This window comes from Petaurus breviceps, unplaced genomic scaffold (assembly GCF_028583685.1).
Source record: "Petaurus breviceps papuanus isolate PSGF00001 unplaced genomic scaffold, PetGlider_PUasm1.0 90895, whole genome shotgun sequence".
In the NCBI taxonomy this organism is placed as follows: Eukaryota; Metazoa; Chordata; class Mammalia; order Diprotodontia; family Petauridae; genus Petaurus; species Petaurus breviceps.
The window spans coordinates 2,669,620-2,688,617 of NW_027187372.1; the positions used below are offsets into that span (position 1 = coordinate 2,669,620).

General features: G+C 40.4%; 1 protein-coding gene across 1 annotated transcript in view; it reads left to right on the forward strand.

Annotated features, from left to right (window-relative positions):
- NPL (N-acetylneuraminate pyruvate lyase) overlaps nucleotides 1–7,100 on the forward strand; it is a 58,862-nt gene extending 51,762 nt beyond the window's left edge. Inside the window, exons 8-12 of the mRNA XM_069074678.1 lie at nucleotides 1,003–1,151; nucleotides 1,302–1,348; nucleotides 1,795–1,879; nucleotides 3,868–3,907; nucleotides 5,957–7,100. Of these exons, the coding sequence (XP_068930779.1) occupies nucleotides 1,003–1,151; nucleotides 1,302–1,348; nucleotides 1,795–1,879; nucleotides 3,868–3,907; nucleotides 5,957–6,108 (473 nt within the window). The 3' untranslated portion in view covers nucleotides 6,109–7,100. The remainder of the gene's footprint in view (nucleotides 1–1,002; nucleotides 1,152–1,301; nucleotides 1,349–1,794; nucleotides 1,880–3,867; nucleotides 3,908–5,956) is intronic.
- Nucleotides 7,101–18,998: the final 11,898 nt, after the last annotated feature.

Consider the following 18,998-nt stretch of genomic DNA (forward strand, 5'->3'; position numbering starts at 1 on the left):
TTGAAAAAGAAGATCAGGACAGCTATCTCCTTTTGCTATGAAAGAAAAACTTAAAACACAAGGGACCAGACTTCAAGTGCATATTAACAAATATTTAAAACATGAAAACATAGCCCATAACTCCTGCTATGCTCTTCCAAGAGGTTAATACTTAAAATATCCAGACACGAAACATTTTGTAAACTGCTGTAAGCCCATTTTACCTTCATCTGAGTTCTGCTCTGTCTATTCTGACAAGGCAAGAAATGAATTAGGCTCATCTTCCTGTCAGTAGTTACCTTCTCCTTTGAGGAGAATAGTAGCAGCTCTGGGAAATGGCTTCTGTGAGGACAGAAGGACTGTGAAGGTCCTAGATCACATCTTCGGAAGAAAAGAGTGAGGTCAGAAGCTATTGCTTTCATTAAAGTATTCTGAGTAGGTTGCTTTTGTTGCCTCTTTAATGCAGCCCCATCAGGAGCAAGGGGTAACATGCATGGGAACCACCAAGAAGCTTCAGCTTGAGCGTACTCTTCAAGAGGCCAAAGGACATGTTTCTCCAGAAAAGGCCAGGACATAGGGCTGGCCCTCTTGACATTAGAAAGGGAAGTCCAAAGTTTGGTAAAAGAAACTATTCTTCTGCAATCACTGCTGTATCTTCCACTCTGTTGCCATTGTTGGAAGATATTCTCGCTGGATTGTATATTTAAGGACAGGAAATAACCCTATCAACTTCTAGCCACCTAAAAAATAACAGTTCTACAAAAATATTTTGGTCATATTCATAGCAGGAGAAAGAATTGGGAATGTCTCTTTCCAGATTCAAAGAATCTGCAGGTGACTTTTTCCTTTGCCTATTACCACTATACCTGTTATAAAATTGTTTCTACATGGAAATACGTCAGGACCTTGTTGCAGTGACTTCTCAACTGTCTCTGAAGAGGGCAGCGAGCAGGGATATATGGGACTGCTGATTTTACATCACTAGAAGGATGTAGATTAATGTGCAATCCTTATTCTGAATAGTTCGTGCTGAAGAGCTGCTGAATGGGATTCAGGATCAAATCCCCACCTTTCAAGGACTAAAGTTCAGCGACGTAGATCTCTTAGACTTTGGACAGTGTGTGGATCAGAACAGCCAACGGCAATTTGCTCTCCTTTTTGGGGTGGATGAGGTAATTTTTTTCCCTCCCTGTCAGGAGCCGCAAGTCCAAAACAATCTTCATAGGCTTCCCACAGCATTCTCCTAGGCCAGGGTGGGGTGAAGGAGGGATGTTGTGAGGGGCATCATATAAAAGTAAATGCTTTTCCTTTTTTGTGAGTAGCAGTTGCTGAGTGCCCTGGCCATGGGAGCAACTGGAGCTGTTGGCAGGTACATACTGAATCTTCTGCACTGTGTGACACCACAGGCAGTTATTGGTGACACCTCATTGTGTCCCACTATATACCCCTCTGTCCTCTCTGTCCTCTTTCTTTCTTATCACTCCATCTTCTTTGTCTCTTCAGAGGCTTTTCCATTCTCTCTTTTTGCTTTCTTTTTCTTTTTCTCTTCCTCCCCTGTGGTATTTCTTAGCCCTGTTGCTGGCACTTGAAAATAAAGAAATTGCTAACCCCAGGAGAACAGCTTCTAAAGATAAACTTCCCCTTTTGGGTAGCCTTGTGGGGTGAGGTACAGTTGTAGGCAGCGTGTGTGGGTGTGGGTGTGGGTGGTGTGTACAGTCATAGCTATGTAGATAGGTGTAGAACAGATACTGTAAACAACAGAAGTGCCTCTTTTCCTTGTAGTTACTGAATCACTAGTACTTATTCTCTTGGCAGCACCTACAACTACCTGGGCAAAAAAACAAATCAGATGCTGGAAGCTTTTGAGCGCCAAGACCTTTCCTTAGCTTTGAATTACCAGGTATGGCATTGTCTTCTGTTCACACATAAAACATGACCTCATTTCTTCCTCACTTCCAAGCTCTTCCATTAGCCCTGTGCTAGTTAGCCCTGTTAGTTTTCTGTTTCCTTTCTTCCCTCTCTATTCAACTTAGTCTTTTCTTATTGGCAGAATCAGCCCATACCCCCAAAGAGCTCTGTTTATCTTTTCTTTCTTCCCCAGTCTTACATAAAACTGAATACCTCAAAACCAGTGTGTCTTCTGCAGGTTTAACTAGAACCCTTTGAGGAAACTATAGTCACTTCCCTTGGAAGAAGTCATTGTCTGTTGTTTTTAGCTATAAGTTATAGAATAATTTTTATTTTGTAAAACAGTAATTACAGGGTGCTAGAGAATCACTGCCTTGGAGACATTTATTTGTTGATTTGTAAAAGAGGACCTGGGGGAAATTCACAGAGCTGGTAACCTGAGCCAATGTAATTGAGAACTTAGGCTAAATGGTCCCTAAGAGGGGTGGCCAGGTAGTACAGCGAATAAGAGCACCGGCTCCAGTGTTGAGAAGACCTGGAGATCGAATGCCCGGCTCAGACACTTAGCACCCACCCAGAAACACCTGGCCGTGTAACCTTGAGCAAGTTACTTAACCCTGATTGCTAAAAAAAAAAAAATAATAAAATAAAATAAATGGTCCCTAAGAAACTGAGTCCAGGTGCTAACCTACAGGCTTAGGTAAAGAAAATTCATTTCCCTGAAAGGTAGAAAGACCCCTAACCTCAAGCTTAGTGAAATAATTTATACAAGTTAAAGAGGATAAAGAAACTGGGGGAAGGAAGAACTTTTAGAATCCCAAAGCCATGGAGACTTCCAGGAGGGACAAAACAGATTTCTGCAAGATCTTTGTGTGATGTCCAACGACTTAGGGTGGCATCTTTACTGTCTTAATCCTCATTTTCAAAACTATATCTTTAGTCCATTCACTGGGCTTACTTTGATGCCTTCTTTTGACACGGAGGCCCAGCAATGGCTGTTGGAGTCTCTACATACAGGATTCTACCCTAGACAAGTTCAGAGGCCCAGAGGAAGATTGACTACTCACTGTCAGGGAAAGGACAGGCAAGCCATGGGGTTTCTCTGAATTCTCACTTCCTCTATAGTGTAAGGTAGCCTTCCTCACAGGGCTCCTGACAGCTTCAAAAAGCACTTTTGCCACAGCAGCTCAGGAGACTTTCCACTGGGGTGGGAGGCTGTCTATGGATTGATGAAGTTACTGGTCATTCATAGTGTCTAAGTACTTTTGGTAAAAGAATTTTGTGCGCTCTGTTCTGGCAGCTACACCACTCTAGCTGCAACCTACAGCCATTCAACCAGAATCTGCAGGCACTGGCAGCACTTTCCTCATGGGTTTCTAACTTTACTATGCCTCCTATATGACCAAGTATTTTAATTATTAATTATTCACTTATTGTGGAGCAGCTAGGTGGCCCAGTGGATAGAACACTGGGGATGGAATCAGGAGGACCCAAGTTCGAATCAAACCTCAGACATTCCCTAGCCATATGACCCTGGACAAGTCACTTAACTTCTGTCTGCCTCCATTTCTTCATCTATAAAACCAAGGATAATATTAGCACCTACTTTACAGGGTTGTTATGAGAATAAAATGAAATAATACTTGTAAAATATTTTGCAAACTTTAAAGTGCTTTATTTTTATTTATATAGGATTCATTATGTATGTAACTATAAAAACAACATATAAATGTAAATACACACACACACACACACACACATATATATGTCATTATGAACTCTGGAGGCAGCCTTCCCTCTACCTTACTCTCTTCATTCCATTCCTTCACATGTCTCTTTTTCTTCACTTTAGCTCACTTTCAAAAGTAAAGACAAGTACAATTTCTAATCTTTGGATTCTAACAATGTGATGCCCCTCTTCTATAGGCAGCTAACACCAGTCTCTAATACTAATTATAGGTTTTTTAATACTTTTTCTAGTTGTGCATCCAGAAATTTATGAACTATGTAATCAAACTGGGTAAGTACAACACATTTCTTCCACTTCCTGTATTACAGGGCATTACAAAGACATTACGAAGATCCCTGACTTTTGAGCATTGAATTTTTTGGAAAATAAATTTCCCTCCTATTATTGCTGTGCTCAAGAAAAGTCCAAAGACTAGCTCTAGATAAGTCTTGAAATAGACATAGTTATAGCCAACCCTCTGGTGGTCCTCCTTTCTATACTCTCCAACTTTGTCAAGTTAGTGAGTGCTTATTAGGTACCTACTATAAGCCAAGCACTGCCAACTCCAAGAATAAAAAGAAAGGAATAAACACTCCCCACCCTCAAGGAGCTTATAGTCTAATGGGGGTGAACAGCCATGTACAAACAGGACATATACAGGATAAACTCCATAGAGGGAGAGCATTAGCATTAAGGGGCATGAGGAAAGCCTTCATATAAAGGTTCTGGAGTTTGTTGAGTTCGGGGAGGTGGGGATACATGGTCAGACCAAGGCTTCATGGCAGAGTGGAGGATGGGTTGGGGTGGAGAGAGACTTGATGTAGGGAAACTAAGCAGCAGGCTATTGCCATAGCCCAGGCTGAAGGTGATGAAGGCCTGCATCAGGGTGGAGGTAATGTCAGAAGAGAGAAGGGGACATAAACAAGAGAGGCTGTGAAGGCAGAATTGACAGGATTTGGATATTAATTGGATATAGAAGGGTGAGAGGAAGTGAGGCATTGAGGATAACACCAGGATTAGCCTTCATGATTGGAAGAAGGGTGGTACCCTCGATAGTGATAGTAAAGCTACTGGGAAGAGAAGAGTTTAAGATATCTATGGGACATCCAATTCACAATGTCCATTAGGCAGTTGGACTAGAGATCAGATCAAGAGACAGGCCAGAGCTGAATAAGTTATTATCTGAAAAGAGATGATGATTGAATCCTTGTGTCCTCACCCTGGAGATGCCTGCTACCTTCCTGCTTCCCTCTGTGTGCTCAAAGTTATTCAGTAGCATTCATCCTGGGGCCGTTGTCAGCATCCCATGAGTCACCCTGCCCTCTTTGTCAATTCTTTATCCTCTCAGCACTCACTTCCCAAACAGCCCTTACATGCAGAGCTGGGATAAAGCTTCTATGTACACAACCACGAATTTGAAAATGGAGGTAGAGAGCCTCTCATTCTTTCATTCAGGAAACTTTTATTTAGCACCTACTATGTACACTGTGCTAGGCAACAGAAATACAAAGATTAAAAAATGAAAGTTTTCCCCTCAAGAAGCTTGCATTCTACTTGAAAGAAACAAAGTGGACACCACAAAGTCAATAAAAACATGAAATACATATAAAGTGACTTCCTGAGAGGAAGACTGAGGAGGATCAGAATAGGCCTCAGGGCCTTGGAATCTTCATTATGACATCTGCAACTTAGTAAGGAGATTTCCTTGGAGAAAAGCAGAATTTCTTCAACATGTACAAATTGTGCATTCATTTAAAATTTATGTGTAAAACATTTTTCAAACTGTCCTTTCTTGTTGGTAAGACAACTACCTAGTTTTTCTCTCCTGTCAGTACCCGATAGTCTGACAGAGCAATGTGATAGGCTGATCTTTAAATCACAGAATCTTAGAGATCCGAGGTTGTCTGATCCCCTAGTCAAATCATGGTGCTTCAGCTTGAGAAAAGCTACCATGCCCCCCAAGTCTTCTCTTCTCCAGCTCCTTCAACAAATCATGTGCCATGGTATCTGGGGTCTTCTCTCCTTTGAGTGCTTTCTATTGTATTCCTTTCGAAAGTGTGTTGCTTAATAGATGAAGAGTGAAAAGAGCCTAAGTTTAGGTTGAAAAGACCTGGGTTCAAATCCTTCTCTGTCACTTATTCCACCTGTGTGACCTTAGACAAGTCACTTAATGTTCTGCACCTCAGTTTCCCCATATGCAAAATTAAGTGGTTCAAGGTCTCTTTCACCTCTAATTCAGGGATCCAATGAACATGATACTTCAGGTGTTGCCTCAACAGACCTCAGAACATTTCTAGAGAATGATTGAATTAATCGTGCTCGCTTTCCTTCCTTGCCTAGGTCTGGGAGTTGCACAGACAAAAGCTATCATAACTTTTGTCTCTGGAATCCAAATGGGTCCACCTCGGCTGCCCCTGCAGAAAGCCTCTGAGGAATTTACTCTTAATGCTGAGGCCAAGCTGAAGAGCCTTGAAAGCCATTGCTTTCACTAACCAGATTGAACACCGAGAGGCCTGGGACCAGTCACCAGGGTGCCTTTGATGAAATGTACCCACTGTGCTATTACATTTCTCAGGGAATTTTATAATCAACCTGAACTAAATACTATTTTTAAGGAGAGTCCTATACCAATTGATCAATCAAGTATTTAAAACCTACTATGGGTCTCAAAGTAATATTTTATTAAGTGTATAGGAAAGAGGACCTTTCCATTTATCCTAATGGAATGAGAGGTAGTGAGAAAGTTGCATCACCCTTGATTCCCCTGACCTGCCTGAGGAGTTCTCTCAGTATCTTGGCTAGATTCTGTGCTTCATCCTTCTTCCTCTTCATTAGGTTTTCTCAACTCCTAGGGTTTCACAGTGTGATACTGGATATTTTTTATATTTGCTGGAATTCAAGGGCAAGTCACAACTTTTTAAAAATGGTGTAAATAGGAGACAGCATAGCATAGTATGGAGAGTGCCAAAGTCAACAGAGTCCTGAGCTCAAGCCTGTCAGAGTCAGCAAACATTCATTAAATGAGGCCTAGCCAGGGCCTGAAACCCCTCCTGCCTAATGGGAACTCCTCACCACTGGCCCTCCTGAGATTGCCTTCTGTGACCTAAGGAAGCCAACAATTCTTCTTCTGCCTACCACATCGGTTATTCTGTAAACTTTTTAATGTGAGAGCTTATTATGCAGAATTCTACCAAATGGACATCTTTCTCTGTTATTAGAAGATATTGAGAAGACTTAAGGGAGCTATTACTTTCTCGGGCTATACATGCCTTGTTTTCTAGTCCTCTCCTTAGTGCCTCTCCTTCAGTATCCCTTCTGCCAAACTAATGTTTCCCAATAATATTGAGAATCATCATCTTAGAGCTGAAAGAGATCTTAGAGGCCTTTTGGTTGAGCACTCTCCTTTTACAGATGAGGTAACTGAAATTAAGTGTCTTTCCCTATCATAAATGTGATCAGTCAGTCAATAAACATTTATTACGTACCTACCGTGTGCCAGGGTACTACACTACACACCAGAGGCATAAGGAGTTGACAGTCTGAGAGGGGAAAACAAAGCACCATCCCCTTTACAATCCTGGGGAAAGGTTTATGTAGGTGAAAAGCTTAGAGCTGTTGACTGAAATAGGAATTTATCATGATTGATTATCCAGTTATCCCTGCTTCCCTTTGACCAAGACTTCTTTTGTCTTCAGGTTTAATGAGGGGGAGGGATGAGGAAGAGAGAGTGTGCAATAAGGTTGCTCTTATTTTCCACATATTGAACACATCACTCTCATTTTAGTGGTACTGAAACTTTTTTTAGATTCTTCATCATTTGTTCCAGACCTGCTTTTACTAGTATAACGCCAATGTGATATTCACAGCACCCACAGCAGCTATGAATATGCTGGTGTAGTTGTGAATCACAAAATGTAACAGGTTCTTCACATGGAGGATAGAATCAAAGCATTTATTTAAATATCAGAAAGCTGAATCTCCTAACCAGAAAGCCAAATTCATTATAGTGACAACGAAGTTAATACACATAACCAATGCAGGGAACACCAACATTCCCAAGCCTTCCCAAACCTTCCCTCCATCAGGCCTTCAAAACAAAACAGGCTCCCTTAAGCAAGAATTCCCCTCTCTCACACTAGCTGATCAGCCTCCATGCTGCTTGTTCCCAGCAGTTCTGGCTCTCTCTCAGCTTGTGCCCAGTTTTTTATTTGGTCATTAGCACCTCCCTGTTCCTACCTTTGGCAAGTCCCTCCTACTGTGGGTTTCACAAGTTCTGTTTCTTATGGAAGACGATATAATCACAGGCAAGGCTCAACTGAAACAAGGTGCTAAGTACTTGTTTGCTTGCCATTACAAGGGGCAGGGAAGATCTTCCCATTACCATTACAACTAGTAAACTGCATCTTCAATGAAATGGCGAGGAGAGGGCCAGCCTTACAGTCAGGAAGAACAGAGTTGAAATGCCTTAGACACTGATTCTGGGGAGATCAATGAACCTCTGCCTCAGTTTCTTCATCTGTAAAATGATGCACCCATCTCTCAGGATTGTTGTGAGGATCAAATGAAATAATGCACATACAAGCCTTTGCAAACCTTACAGGGCTACATAAATATAAAGAGCTAGCTATTATTATTGCCTCTTGATAATTATATCTGTTCCTTCCCATTATTGGGAGTAGACTGCTGTCTGCAAGACCTCCAACTAGGTTTCTGTTTCTAGTCTGTTGGAAACCTTCAGTTGTTCCTCCATTTTCTCTGCATACCTTCTGGAAAAAGTGGTTAAACAGGAATGACAAGGGGAAAAGTGAGAGAAAAAGAGATTGAAATAATTGTCCTAATTGACACTTAAAAGAGTTTTGAAACTTATGCCCAATTTCCACCAGTAAGCAGGATGAGGGATGTTCCCTTTATACAGCCATAACCAGGACCCAGGCAACCAAGGCTACTGAAAGGGCTGAAGACTGGCCCGTGAAAGTAGACTACTGTGAAACCTGAAAAGTCCCTTACCCTAGTGAAAAGCTATGTGTTGAAGTGGAAGAAAAAAGCACTGGATGAGAAGTCAAAAAACCTGAGTTGATTAAATTCAAAATAATAATAACAAATCATTTGTACAGCATTTTAGGATATACAAAGGACTTTCCTTACAATTCTGTGAGCTAGGAAGTACAAGGTTTACTGTCATTGTACAGGTGAAAAAATTAAGACTTTGTCAACTTGCCTAGTCATAGTTTAGTAAGTGTTGGACCTGAGATCCAACTCAAATCAGCCATTATATATCAAGCCAAATTGCAAGGAAAGAGCTAGGTAAGGAAGCTGTTTCACATCAGCATCACCAGTCAGCCCCAGGAAGTGACTTTGAAGACCAAGTGCATCTATGATCAGAGAAAGGGGTCAAACAGGGAAAATAGCAAAGGTATAGACAGAAGATTCCACTAGTGATCACAAGAAAAATGGAGCAAGGCCTCTAGCAAGTTGGGGAGATTCCCTGGAGAATTTGTGCAAAGAGAGGCCAAGAATGGAATAAGATAAAGAATGATGGGGTGGGGGCGGCCAGGTAGCATAGCAAGTAAGAGCACCGGCTTCAGTGTCAGGATGACCTGGGGATCAAATCTGGGCTCAGATACTTAGCACCACACCCATAAATAACTGGCTGTGTAACCTTGAGCAAGTTACTTAACCCCAATTGCTTTAAAAAAAAAAAAAGGATGATGGGGTGATAAGTGGCAGGAGTGCCTCCAAGGAGGAGCTAAAGGGCAAGGAAGGATAATATAAAGTGGAAAAATTGAGCCCCTCTCAGAGCTATAAATGTGAAAGAAGCAAGGCAAGAATCACCCACGTAAAACTAAACCCAGCAGTATCTAGGCGAGAGCCAAGCACAGTGCAGCAGAAGAATTCATCCACGGAAGTCCTAGGGTCCAAAGATGGTGGGACAGGAGCTTAGGGTGCTGAGCCGGCCAAAGATAGCACCTAGGGTTGGCAGGGGGGAGGGGGGCAGATAAGAGAAAGGAGGCAAGCCAGAGCTGGGGGGGGATGGAGGAGTAGAGTCAGAGCCCTAAGGAAAGGAGGCACTTCTGGTGCTGGGAAAGACACCCCCACACCGGCCTCGAGGTGGGAAGGGGAGGGGAAAAGGGATGTGGGAAAAGAAGGGGGAATGGGAAGGTTGCAAATGGAACCAAGGAGCTAGAGGACTGGCCTGCAGGGCTGGGAAATAAGGGAGAGTTGGTGATTGTCAGAGATTTGTTTTTGGAGCTTGGGCTCTGAAGGAGAAACAAATCTCAGGACCAGGGAGTATGGCTACTGAATGTGGCTGAGCTCTGCCCTCATCTAGCCTTATCTCTGCTGCAGCCATCCAGGTCTATCCGAAGCTAAAGCATGGTATTATAAACCTCACAAAATGTGACCCTCCCTTGCACCCTAATCTAATACTACTGTCTCACACACACCACCAATCGTTAGGATGTAGCCAAACCAGACTACTCTGTCTCAGACAGAGTGTCTATGCCTGCAATGTTTATTCATTCTCCACTCTGTCCATGGAATGCCTACCTTTTCCCAAAAATACCTCTCATCTTTGTCTTGGACTATTACAATAGCCTCCTACTTGTTCTCTGTACCTTTGGCGTCTTCAATCCCCAGTCCATTCTCTGAACAAATGTCAAAATGATATTCCTAAAATGTAGATCAAAGTGTCACTTCCCCAACTTAAAAAATCTTCAGTGGCCCCAGCTGCTTTTAAGAGGAAATACAAAATCCACAGCTTGTCATTTCAAGCCCTCCATAACATACTTGCATTCTCTATTCCATACCCCTCTTCTTCCTAAATTCAGCACTCTTGAGTTCAGTCAAATTGACCTCTCCCTTATAGATAGTATTCCATCTCCTACTCTGGGTATCTTTCCACAAGTGATCTCCCTGTCTGAAGTTTGATTTAACAAACTTTACCTCCCTGAGTCTCAGTTTCTTCAATTATAAAGTGAGGGAGTTGGACTTCATGGCTTCTGAAGTCTGTTCCACCTCTGGATCTACAGCCTTATGATCTTATTAAGTGCCTGCTGTGTGCAAGGCTGTGGCAAGTAAGAAGGCAAAAAAGGAAACCATCCATCTGGGACAGGCATTGATAGTGGAAGTAAAACTTGTACATAAGCAAATGCAAAGCATATCCAAGTAATTTTAAGGGAGAAAAAGCATAGCAGGCATGAATAACAATGAGCTATGATCTCTATTAAGTACCTCCTATGTGCCAGGCTCTGGGCTAAGCAGTGGGAATAGGAAAAGAGGCAAAAGACAGAGCCTGCCCTTAAGGAGCTCACAATCTCATGGGGGAGACAACGTTCAAACAACTACATACAAACAAGCTGTATATATGAAAAGCAGGAAAGAAGTAACTGCGGGAAGGCACTAGAATTAAGTGGAATTGGGAAAGGTTTGCTATGGAAGCAGGTGGAGATGAGGATGGAGAGCATTCCAGGCATGGGGGACAGCTAAAGAAAATATCTGGAGCTGAGAAATGGAGTGTCTTGTTCCTGGAAGAGCAAGGAAGCCAATGTCACTGGAACGAAAAGTACATGAAAGAACAGATGGCAGGTAAGTGGAATAATAAGGATATAAGAAGTGGAAAGTTATCAGGGGGCTAAATTATGAAGGGCCTTGAATGCCAAACAGGATCTTGTATTTGATCTTAGAGGTGGTAGGAATAATGCAGTTTATTGAGAAGGAGAATGACATAAGGTAGAGCCTTCCATTTAAGTAAATCACGGTGATGGTTGAATGGAGAGCAGACTGGACTGGGGAAAGACTCAAGGCAGGCAGACCCACCAACAGGCTAATGGAATAATCCAGGCTTGAGAGCCTGCACCAACATGATGGCAGTGTCAGAGGAGGCATATCCAAGAGATGTGGTGAAGGTGATAGTGACATACCTTGGCAACACTTTGGGTATGTGGAGAAGTGGAACACAGTGAGGAGTCAAGAATGACATGTAGGTGGCCAGTCTGAGGGACTAGGAGCATGGTGTGACCCTCTGGAGAAGCTAGGAAGCGGAGAGTTGGGGGGGGGGATAATCATTTCCCTTTGGGAAATGTTTAAGATATCTACTGGACATTCAGTTTGAGGTGTCTGAAAAGTAGTTGGATATACAAGATCAGAGGTCATCAGAAAGGTTGGGGAAAGATAAGGTAGATTGGAGTATCCTCAGCATAGAGATGGTAATTAAATCCATGGGAGCTGATGAGATCACCAAATAAAGAAGGAAAGAAGAAAGGACCCAGCATAGAACTCACTGGGACACCTATGGTTAGAGGGAATGATCTGGATGAGGATCCAGCAAACGAAACTGAGGAGTGGTCAAATAAGTAGGAGAAAGTGAAGAAAGTCTCAAGGAGGAAAGTCTGATTAGCAGTGTAAAAAGCTGCAGAGAGGTCAAGGAGAATAAGGATTGGGAAAAGGTCAGTCATTGGATTTGACATTTAAGAGATCATCGGTAACTTTGGAGACAGCAATTTTGGTGGAATAATGAGGTCAGAAGCCAGGTTATAAAAGGTTAGGAAGAGAATGAAATGAAAGGAAGTGAAAGCATGTATTATAGAAAACCTTTTTCAAGGAATTTAGCCACAAAGGGCAGAACAGATATAGGATAACATAGTAGGGATAAAAGAATCAAGTGATGGTGGAGGGGTTTTGAGGATGCTAGATATATGGACATGTTTGTAAGCAGTAGAAAATGAGCCAGTAGACAAGGGAAAGTCTATTGTGGGAGGTATCTAGCACCCAAGCCTTTAAGGAACTAAACAGTATAAGACAGAGGTGAGGAGAGAATGTATGGGAGATCATTTGTACAAAGGCATCAGAGAGGGGAGATAGAATATTATGTATGGGGAAGAATTTGGCTAGAATAAGAAGTACATGAAGGGAATAATATGAAATAGGTCTGGAAAGGTAGCTAGCTGGATGATAAATTACGAGGGCTTTAAATGCTAGGAAGAAAATTTTAAATTTTTTCCTAGAAACAATAAGGACCCATTAAAGATTTTTAGGTTAAGAGATGACATAGTCAGATCTGCATTTTAGGAATATCAATTTGGTAGCTATGTGGTGAAGGAATTGGAGAGGAAAGAGCTTAGAGACGAGGAAGCTATTGCAATAGTCCAGATTAGAGGCCAAGACAAAATCAGAGACAAAATCCTCTGTTTGGCATTCAAGGCCCTTCATAATTTAGCAGCCTCCTACCTTTCCAGTCTTCTGCCTGCCACATACTCTCTCATGTACTCTTCAATCCAGTAATACTGGGCTCCCTGCTTTTCTAGTATAAGATACTCTTCTCACTCCACCTTCTAGAGAACAAGTTTCCCTCAAAACACAGTTCAAATGTTACCTCCTACTTGAGGCCTTTATTATCCCCCCATACTGGCAAACCATCCCTCTTGAAATTACTTTGTATATTATACAAATTTTAGGGGCCTTTAAATGCTAGACAGATTATATTGACTTTCATATACTTTTTCAATAAACCCAGACAGTAAAGTGGCGCAGTGGATAGGAAGACCTGAGGTTAAAATCCTGCCTCGGTCACTTACTGGCTGTGTGACCCCTGAGCAGATTCACTTAATCTGTGTTTGGTTCAGTTTCAGTAAAATGGGGATAATAACAGCACTTACCTTGTAAAGTTATTGTGAGCATCACATGATATTTCTAAGTGCACGGCATGGTGCATAGTAGGGTCTATATAAATGCTTATTCTCTCCCTCCTTCATTTTCTGGTTACTAATTCCTTGATTGGCTTTGTATTCCCATTAACTGGCATGATACTCTTACACAGGTGCTTAATAAATGTATTTTTAACATGCTTTTTTAAATAAGTTTTTATTCATGTCTTTTGTTTCTTATATCACCATAGTTAACAATCAAATATTCCTTCCCTTTCCCGTCCCAGACAGCCATCATGTATAACAAATAATATTTTTAGAGAAGTAAAAAATAAGAGTACAGCTGATCAATACATTGAAAAAATCCAAAAATGTTGAATGTATAACACCTGTGGACCTCCCACCTCAATAAAGTTGTAAGTTTGGAGAGTCCTATCATATTTCTTCATTTGATTCTTGCTTGATCTTTATACTTTTGTTATATTCACTTTGGGGTTTTTGGTGTTCTGTTTACATTGTTATATTTACTGTTTATATTGTTTTTGTGGCTCTGCTTACTTCATTCTGTATCAGTTCATACAGATCTTTTCATGCTTCTCTATATTCATCACATACATAATTTCTTACAGCACAGTAATATTCTATTACATTCACATAATATAATTTGTTTATCATGCCTCAATGCATGAGTATTGTGTGATAATCCTCTGGCATAAGGGAGTCCCTCCTGGAAGGATGTAGAATTGTCTTATTGATCCTTGCTTTCTACAACTGGACTCACAGTGTCATACTTCCCCAGTTGTAGGTGCAGCTGTCAATAGGTTAAGTTCTTGTCTGGGTACCCAATCTCTGTCTGAGGAAAGGCACTGGGGCCAGCCAGAGACCTGGGGAAAATAACCCCTTCTGTGAGCTTGGAAACTGAGAATAACAATGGGAATCAGTTCAGTGAAAAGCTTTGTTATGAACAATGGGGAAGAGGGGGAAAGGAGAGAGGAAAAGGAGACCTTACTTACAAATCAGGCATATTCACTAACAGAATACAACTTACATAAAGGCAGCACTGTATTAGAGAGACACCAGTCCATTCAGCAGGAAAGGCATACTCTAGCAGGAAGGTGTGCTCCTGAGGGAAGGAAGGATGTGTTCAAAAGTGCCCTTCTAAGAGTGGGGTTCTTATACTCTGACTTGGGGTAGTCTGGCCAATTTGCATGTCAGAGGACAGGGCAAAATATCATTTGAGGGGTTTGTAATCAGTGAGGAAAAAACAAGCTGGTGGTTGACAAACTATTATTTGGGAAACACAGTTGCACCAACCTTCAAAAATATTATTGTCACTTTTTCCATGAATATGTTCTATAATCTTATAGCCTCCCTTAACAGGAAACTGTCACAATGGCCTCAAAACCATATAAGACCCAACCTTATAGAAATAGTTTCCGTGCATAGATTCTATAGGCTAGAGCCTCCATTAAGGAGAGACTCTCATTGTGGTGTTAAGACCAACAGGCCCAATCTTATAAAAATGGTTTCGATACATAGATTCTATAAGCTAGAGCCTCCATTTTCAGAAATAGTTGTATCATTTCATAGCTCCACCAACAATGTATTAGTGTATCTATCATTCTACAACCCTTCCAGTAATGACTACTGATATTTTTTGTCATTTTTGCCAATTTGCAGGATGTGAGGTAAGACTTTAGGGTTGTTTTGTTTGAGTTTCTTTTATGTCTAGTAATTTAGAGGAGTCTTTCATGTGACTGTGAGTACTTTGCAAACTCCGTTTATATCCTGTGACCACTTAGCTATTGGGGAATGGCTATTAGCCGTGTGTGTGTGTGTGTGTGTGTGTGTGTGTGTATAAGATATTGCTTACATATATCTTGGCTATCAAACCATTTTTCCCCATTCTACCTCTTCCCTTCTTATCCTAGGTACATTAATTTTGTCTGTACAGAAGCTTTTCAGTTTCATGTAATCAAAGTTATCTATTTTCTTTTTTTATAACTACCCCTATTTTTTTTTATAGTTAAAAATACATCTCCTGGGGCAGCTAGGTGGCACAGCGAATAGAGCACTGGCCCTGGAGTCAGGAGGACCAGAGTTCAAATTCGGTCTCAGAAACTTAACACACACACAAAAAACTAGCCATGTGACCTTGGGCAAGTCACTTAACCCCAATTTCCCTCCAAAAAGCACTATATATATATGTATATATATATATACATATGTATATATCCTGCCCATTGTTTGTGAAGTATATAATCTGTTTTTCTTACAATTTTTTTAAATGGGGTCTTCAATAATAAGGGTACATAACCATTTAAAATGTATTATGGTGTTGATTTAAGCCTAATTTCTGCCAGACTTCTTTCCAGTTTTCCCAGCAGTTTTTTTTTTTTTTATCAAATAAGGAATTTATTTTCCCCTGGGTAATTTACATTTTTACTTTATCACTGTTGTATTATTGAGTTCTACTGTTTCTGATTCTTCCTTGTCTAGTCTGTTTCATTCATCTATCTCTATATTTTAAACACTATCAGATGCTTTTGATGACTACTGCTTTATAATATAGTTGAAGGTCTGGAAGGGCTATTTCTCTATTACTACTGCTTTTCATCATTTCCCTTGATATTCTAAATCTTTTATTTTTTCCAAAAATATTTTGTTATTATTTTATCAAGTTTTACAAAGTATCCCCTTGGTAATTTGATCGGCATAGCATTAAAGGTATAAAATTAATTTTGGCAGTATTATAATTTTTATTATATCAGCATGCCCTAGCCATGAGAACTAAATATTCCTTCAGCTATTTAGGTTGTTCTTTATTTCTTTTTTTTTTGGGGGGGGGAGGACAGTTGGGGTTAAATGACTTGCCCAAGGTCACATGGCTAGTTTTTGTGTTGAGTGTCTGAGGTCAGATTTGACTGACTCCAGGTCCTCCTGACTCCAGGTCCAGTGCTCTATTCACTGTGCCACCTAGCTGCCCCAAATTTTTTTTTGTTTTGGTTTGGTTTTTTTGCTTTTTTTTTTTTTGGAGGGGGGAAAGTAGGAAAGTTGGGGTTAAATGACTTGCCCAAGGTCACATGGCTAGTTTTTTGTGTGTTAAGTGTCTGAGGTCATATTTGAACTAAGGTCCTCCTGACTCCGGGGCCGGCGCTTTACTCACTGTGCCACCTAGCCGCCCCAGATTTGTTATTCTTTCAAAGAATGGTTTCAAATACCTTTTTATTATTGAATATCCATCTTTTGCTTTTATGGTTAAGCCAGTATTTATAGTGTAGGTCACCACAGGCTGCATCCTGAGCTCCATTCCTCTTCAGAACACACTATTTCATTTCTTCCTATATTTTCTGGTGAGTACAGAATACTCTTGTGTTACTCAAATTTCTTTTTATTTGCATTTGAAGATCTTTCTCTTAATCACTTGCAGAACTTGTTTCTGAATTGAAGTGTCAAATTAAACTATTATGTGTCTTGGAGTTTGTAGTTTTGAACTTCTTTCTGGAGGTGACCAATTCATAGATTTTTTTCAATTGCTATTTCATTTTCTATGCTTAGAAGGTCTCAGTAGTTTTCTTCTAATATTTCCTGGATTATGGTGTTGAAGGTTTTTTTGTCCTGTTATGTTCTTTATGGAGACTCATGATCTTTAGGTTGTTTCTATATGGCTTGTTTTCAAGATCAGTATGCTTTTCTTGCATAATAGTGATCATATTTTCCTTTAATGTGAGTGTTTTTTGCTTTTCTTCTTCTGGATTGTCTTTCACTTCTATATATTTGCATTTCCAATCTGTTTTTCTCTCTTGTTTCTTTGGTGCTACTTGCCATCATAGATACCAGTTTTCCTATTTTGCCCATTGTTTTTGCTAAGCAAGCCATAAATTCTTATTTCTCTTTTGAACCACTCAGGAACAGTGTGTTGTAGTTCTATGTTCTCCTTACATTCCACAAGGTCTTTTGTTTCACTAAGTGTTGAATCATTTTCTTTTGTTTTATAGTATTTATTCATAGATGCCTAAACTAATTTACTCTATCTAAAAGCAATGTTTCCTTCTATTGTTCATGTTTTCCTTGTTGATTTATTTGAATTTTCTTCTTCCTGAGTTCATTTCAAGCTTTTTTCCTTATTTTCCCCTATTGCTTACTTTCTGACTCTGCCCTCTCTGATGGTGGTTTCTTTGGAGGGTGAATTTCAAAGTGCCTCAGCCTCCTCCTGCACTGTGCAATTCATGATTCATCATCCTAGGTCTCTGCCTCAAGTAACCTTTGGGTTGACAGAAATAGCCACAGCTGTATGTTGAGCACTTTTCTGTGGTTTAGTGGAATGCTACACAGTATCACCGTCCCGTTTCTTCTGTTCCTCCATTCTTTGATCTGCCACTGGCAGTTCAGAGCTTTGTGGTCTTATGGTACAGGATTGTCTGCCATGGCACTGTCATGCCCCCCAGCAGGCTTCTGCTTCTGAGGGGCTCCCCCTATACTGGCTGGCTATCACAGTCCAAGCAAACTTATACAGCCTAGAGCAAGGGTCTCCAAAGCACTGGAAAAATGGAAGGGGGATCAGAGTGTAGAGTTAGGTTTTGCTGGAAGTCTGTGTGTTGGGTCCTTGGGTTTTCTGGTGTAGCCTCACTGCCAGTACCATGGTAGGTGGGGGAAGTATGTTGAGTGAACTCAGGGTAGGCATTAGTTCATTGTGCAGTTTTTTTAACCTTCTTTTGGATTCTAGAGCATGGGAACAGCTGCAGTTACTTTATCTTTAGTTCATAATTTCTATTTTAGAGAGTTTTAAGAGGTTGAAGGGACCAGAAGAAATGTTTAGTTTTCCATCTTCAACCTCACTTGATTCTTGATTTGCATCTTTCTGTCACGTGATATTCTGCATTATCATTAATAGCTAGCATTTATATAATACTTTAAGGTTTTCAAAATATTTTACATATGTAAGATGACTGGAATATGCACAGAGTGGCACCTTGACATGTAATGGAAATACCTTGTGAAACCTGACCATACATTGACATTATGCAGTTGGCTCTGTTATTAACCATGTGGTTAAGAGAAGTCTTTTTTGTTTGGCTATGTAGCTGGAACTGGAGATGTCTTCAGAAAGGTCAAAGTCAAACTAAGGTCTGTGACCTTTTAAAAAATATAACAGTATTTCAATATAATTGGTTTCCACTGTAATTGTATTTTATTTTATGCATTTAAAGATATTATTCTGAAAGGATCCCATAAGCTTCACCAGTCTGCCAAGGAGGGCCCTAACCAAAAAAGATTAAAGACCCCTGTTCTTATCTCTTAAGAGTTCTCATATTTGATTTCTCACTGCTTGAAAAGTTCTCAGGAGAGTGAATCTACCACCTCTGTAAGCAGCTCATTTCATTTTTAGATAGTTGTAATTATTAGGAAGTTTTTTCTGACAAATCAATCCTAAATTTGCCTCTTTCTAACTTCTACCCATTGTAACTAGCTCTGTTCTTTGGGGACAAACAGCCTTTCTAACCAAAAAGATCAGTTCACAGTCATGCAAAATATTATTGTTTAAAATAACTTTTTATTGAGAGCTCTTGTTTTTATGCTGCTTATATTCCCCAATATATAAGAAGTCATCCCTTATAACAAAGAATAAGAAGGGAAAAAATTTGGAAAAACTAAAAAACTTATCAAAAGTATCTATATTAATATGCAATATTCCATATACATAGTCTTCCACCTCTGCAAAGACTCTTACATATATTACA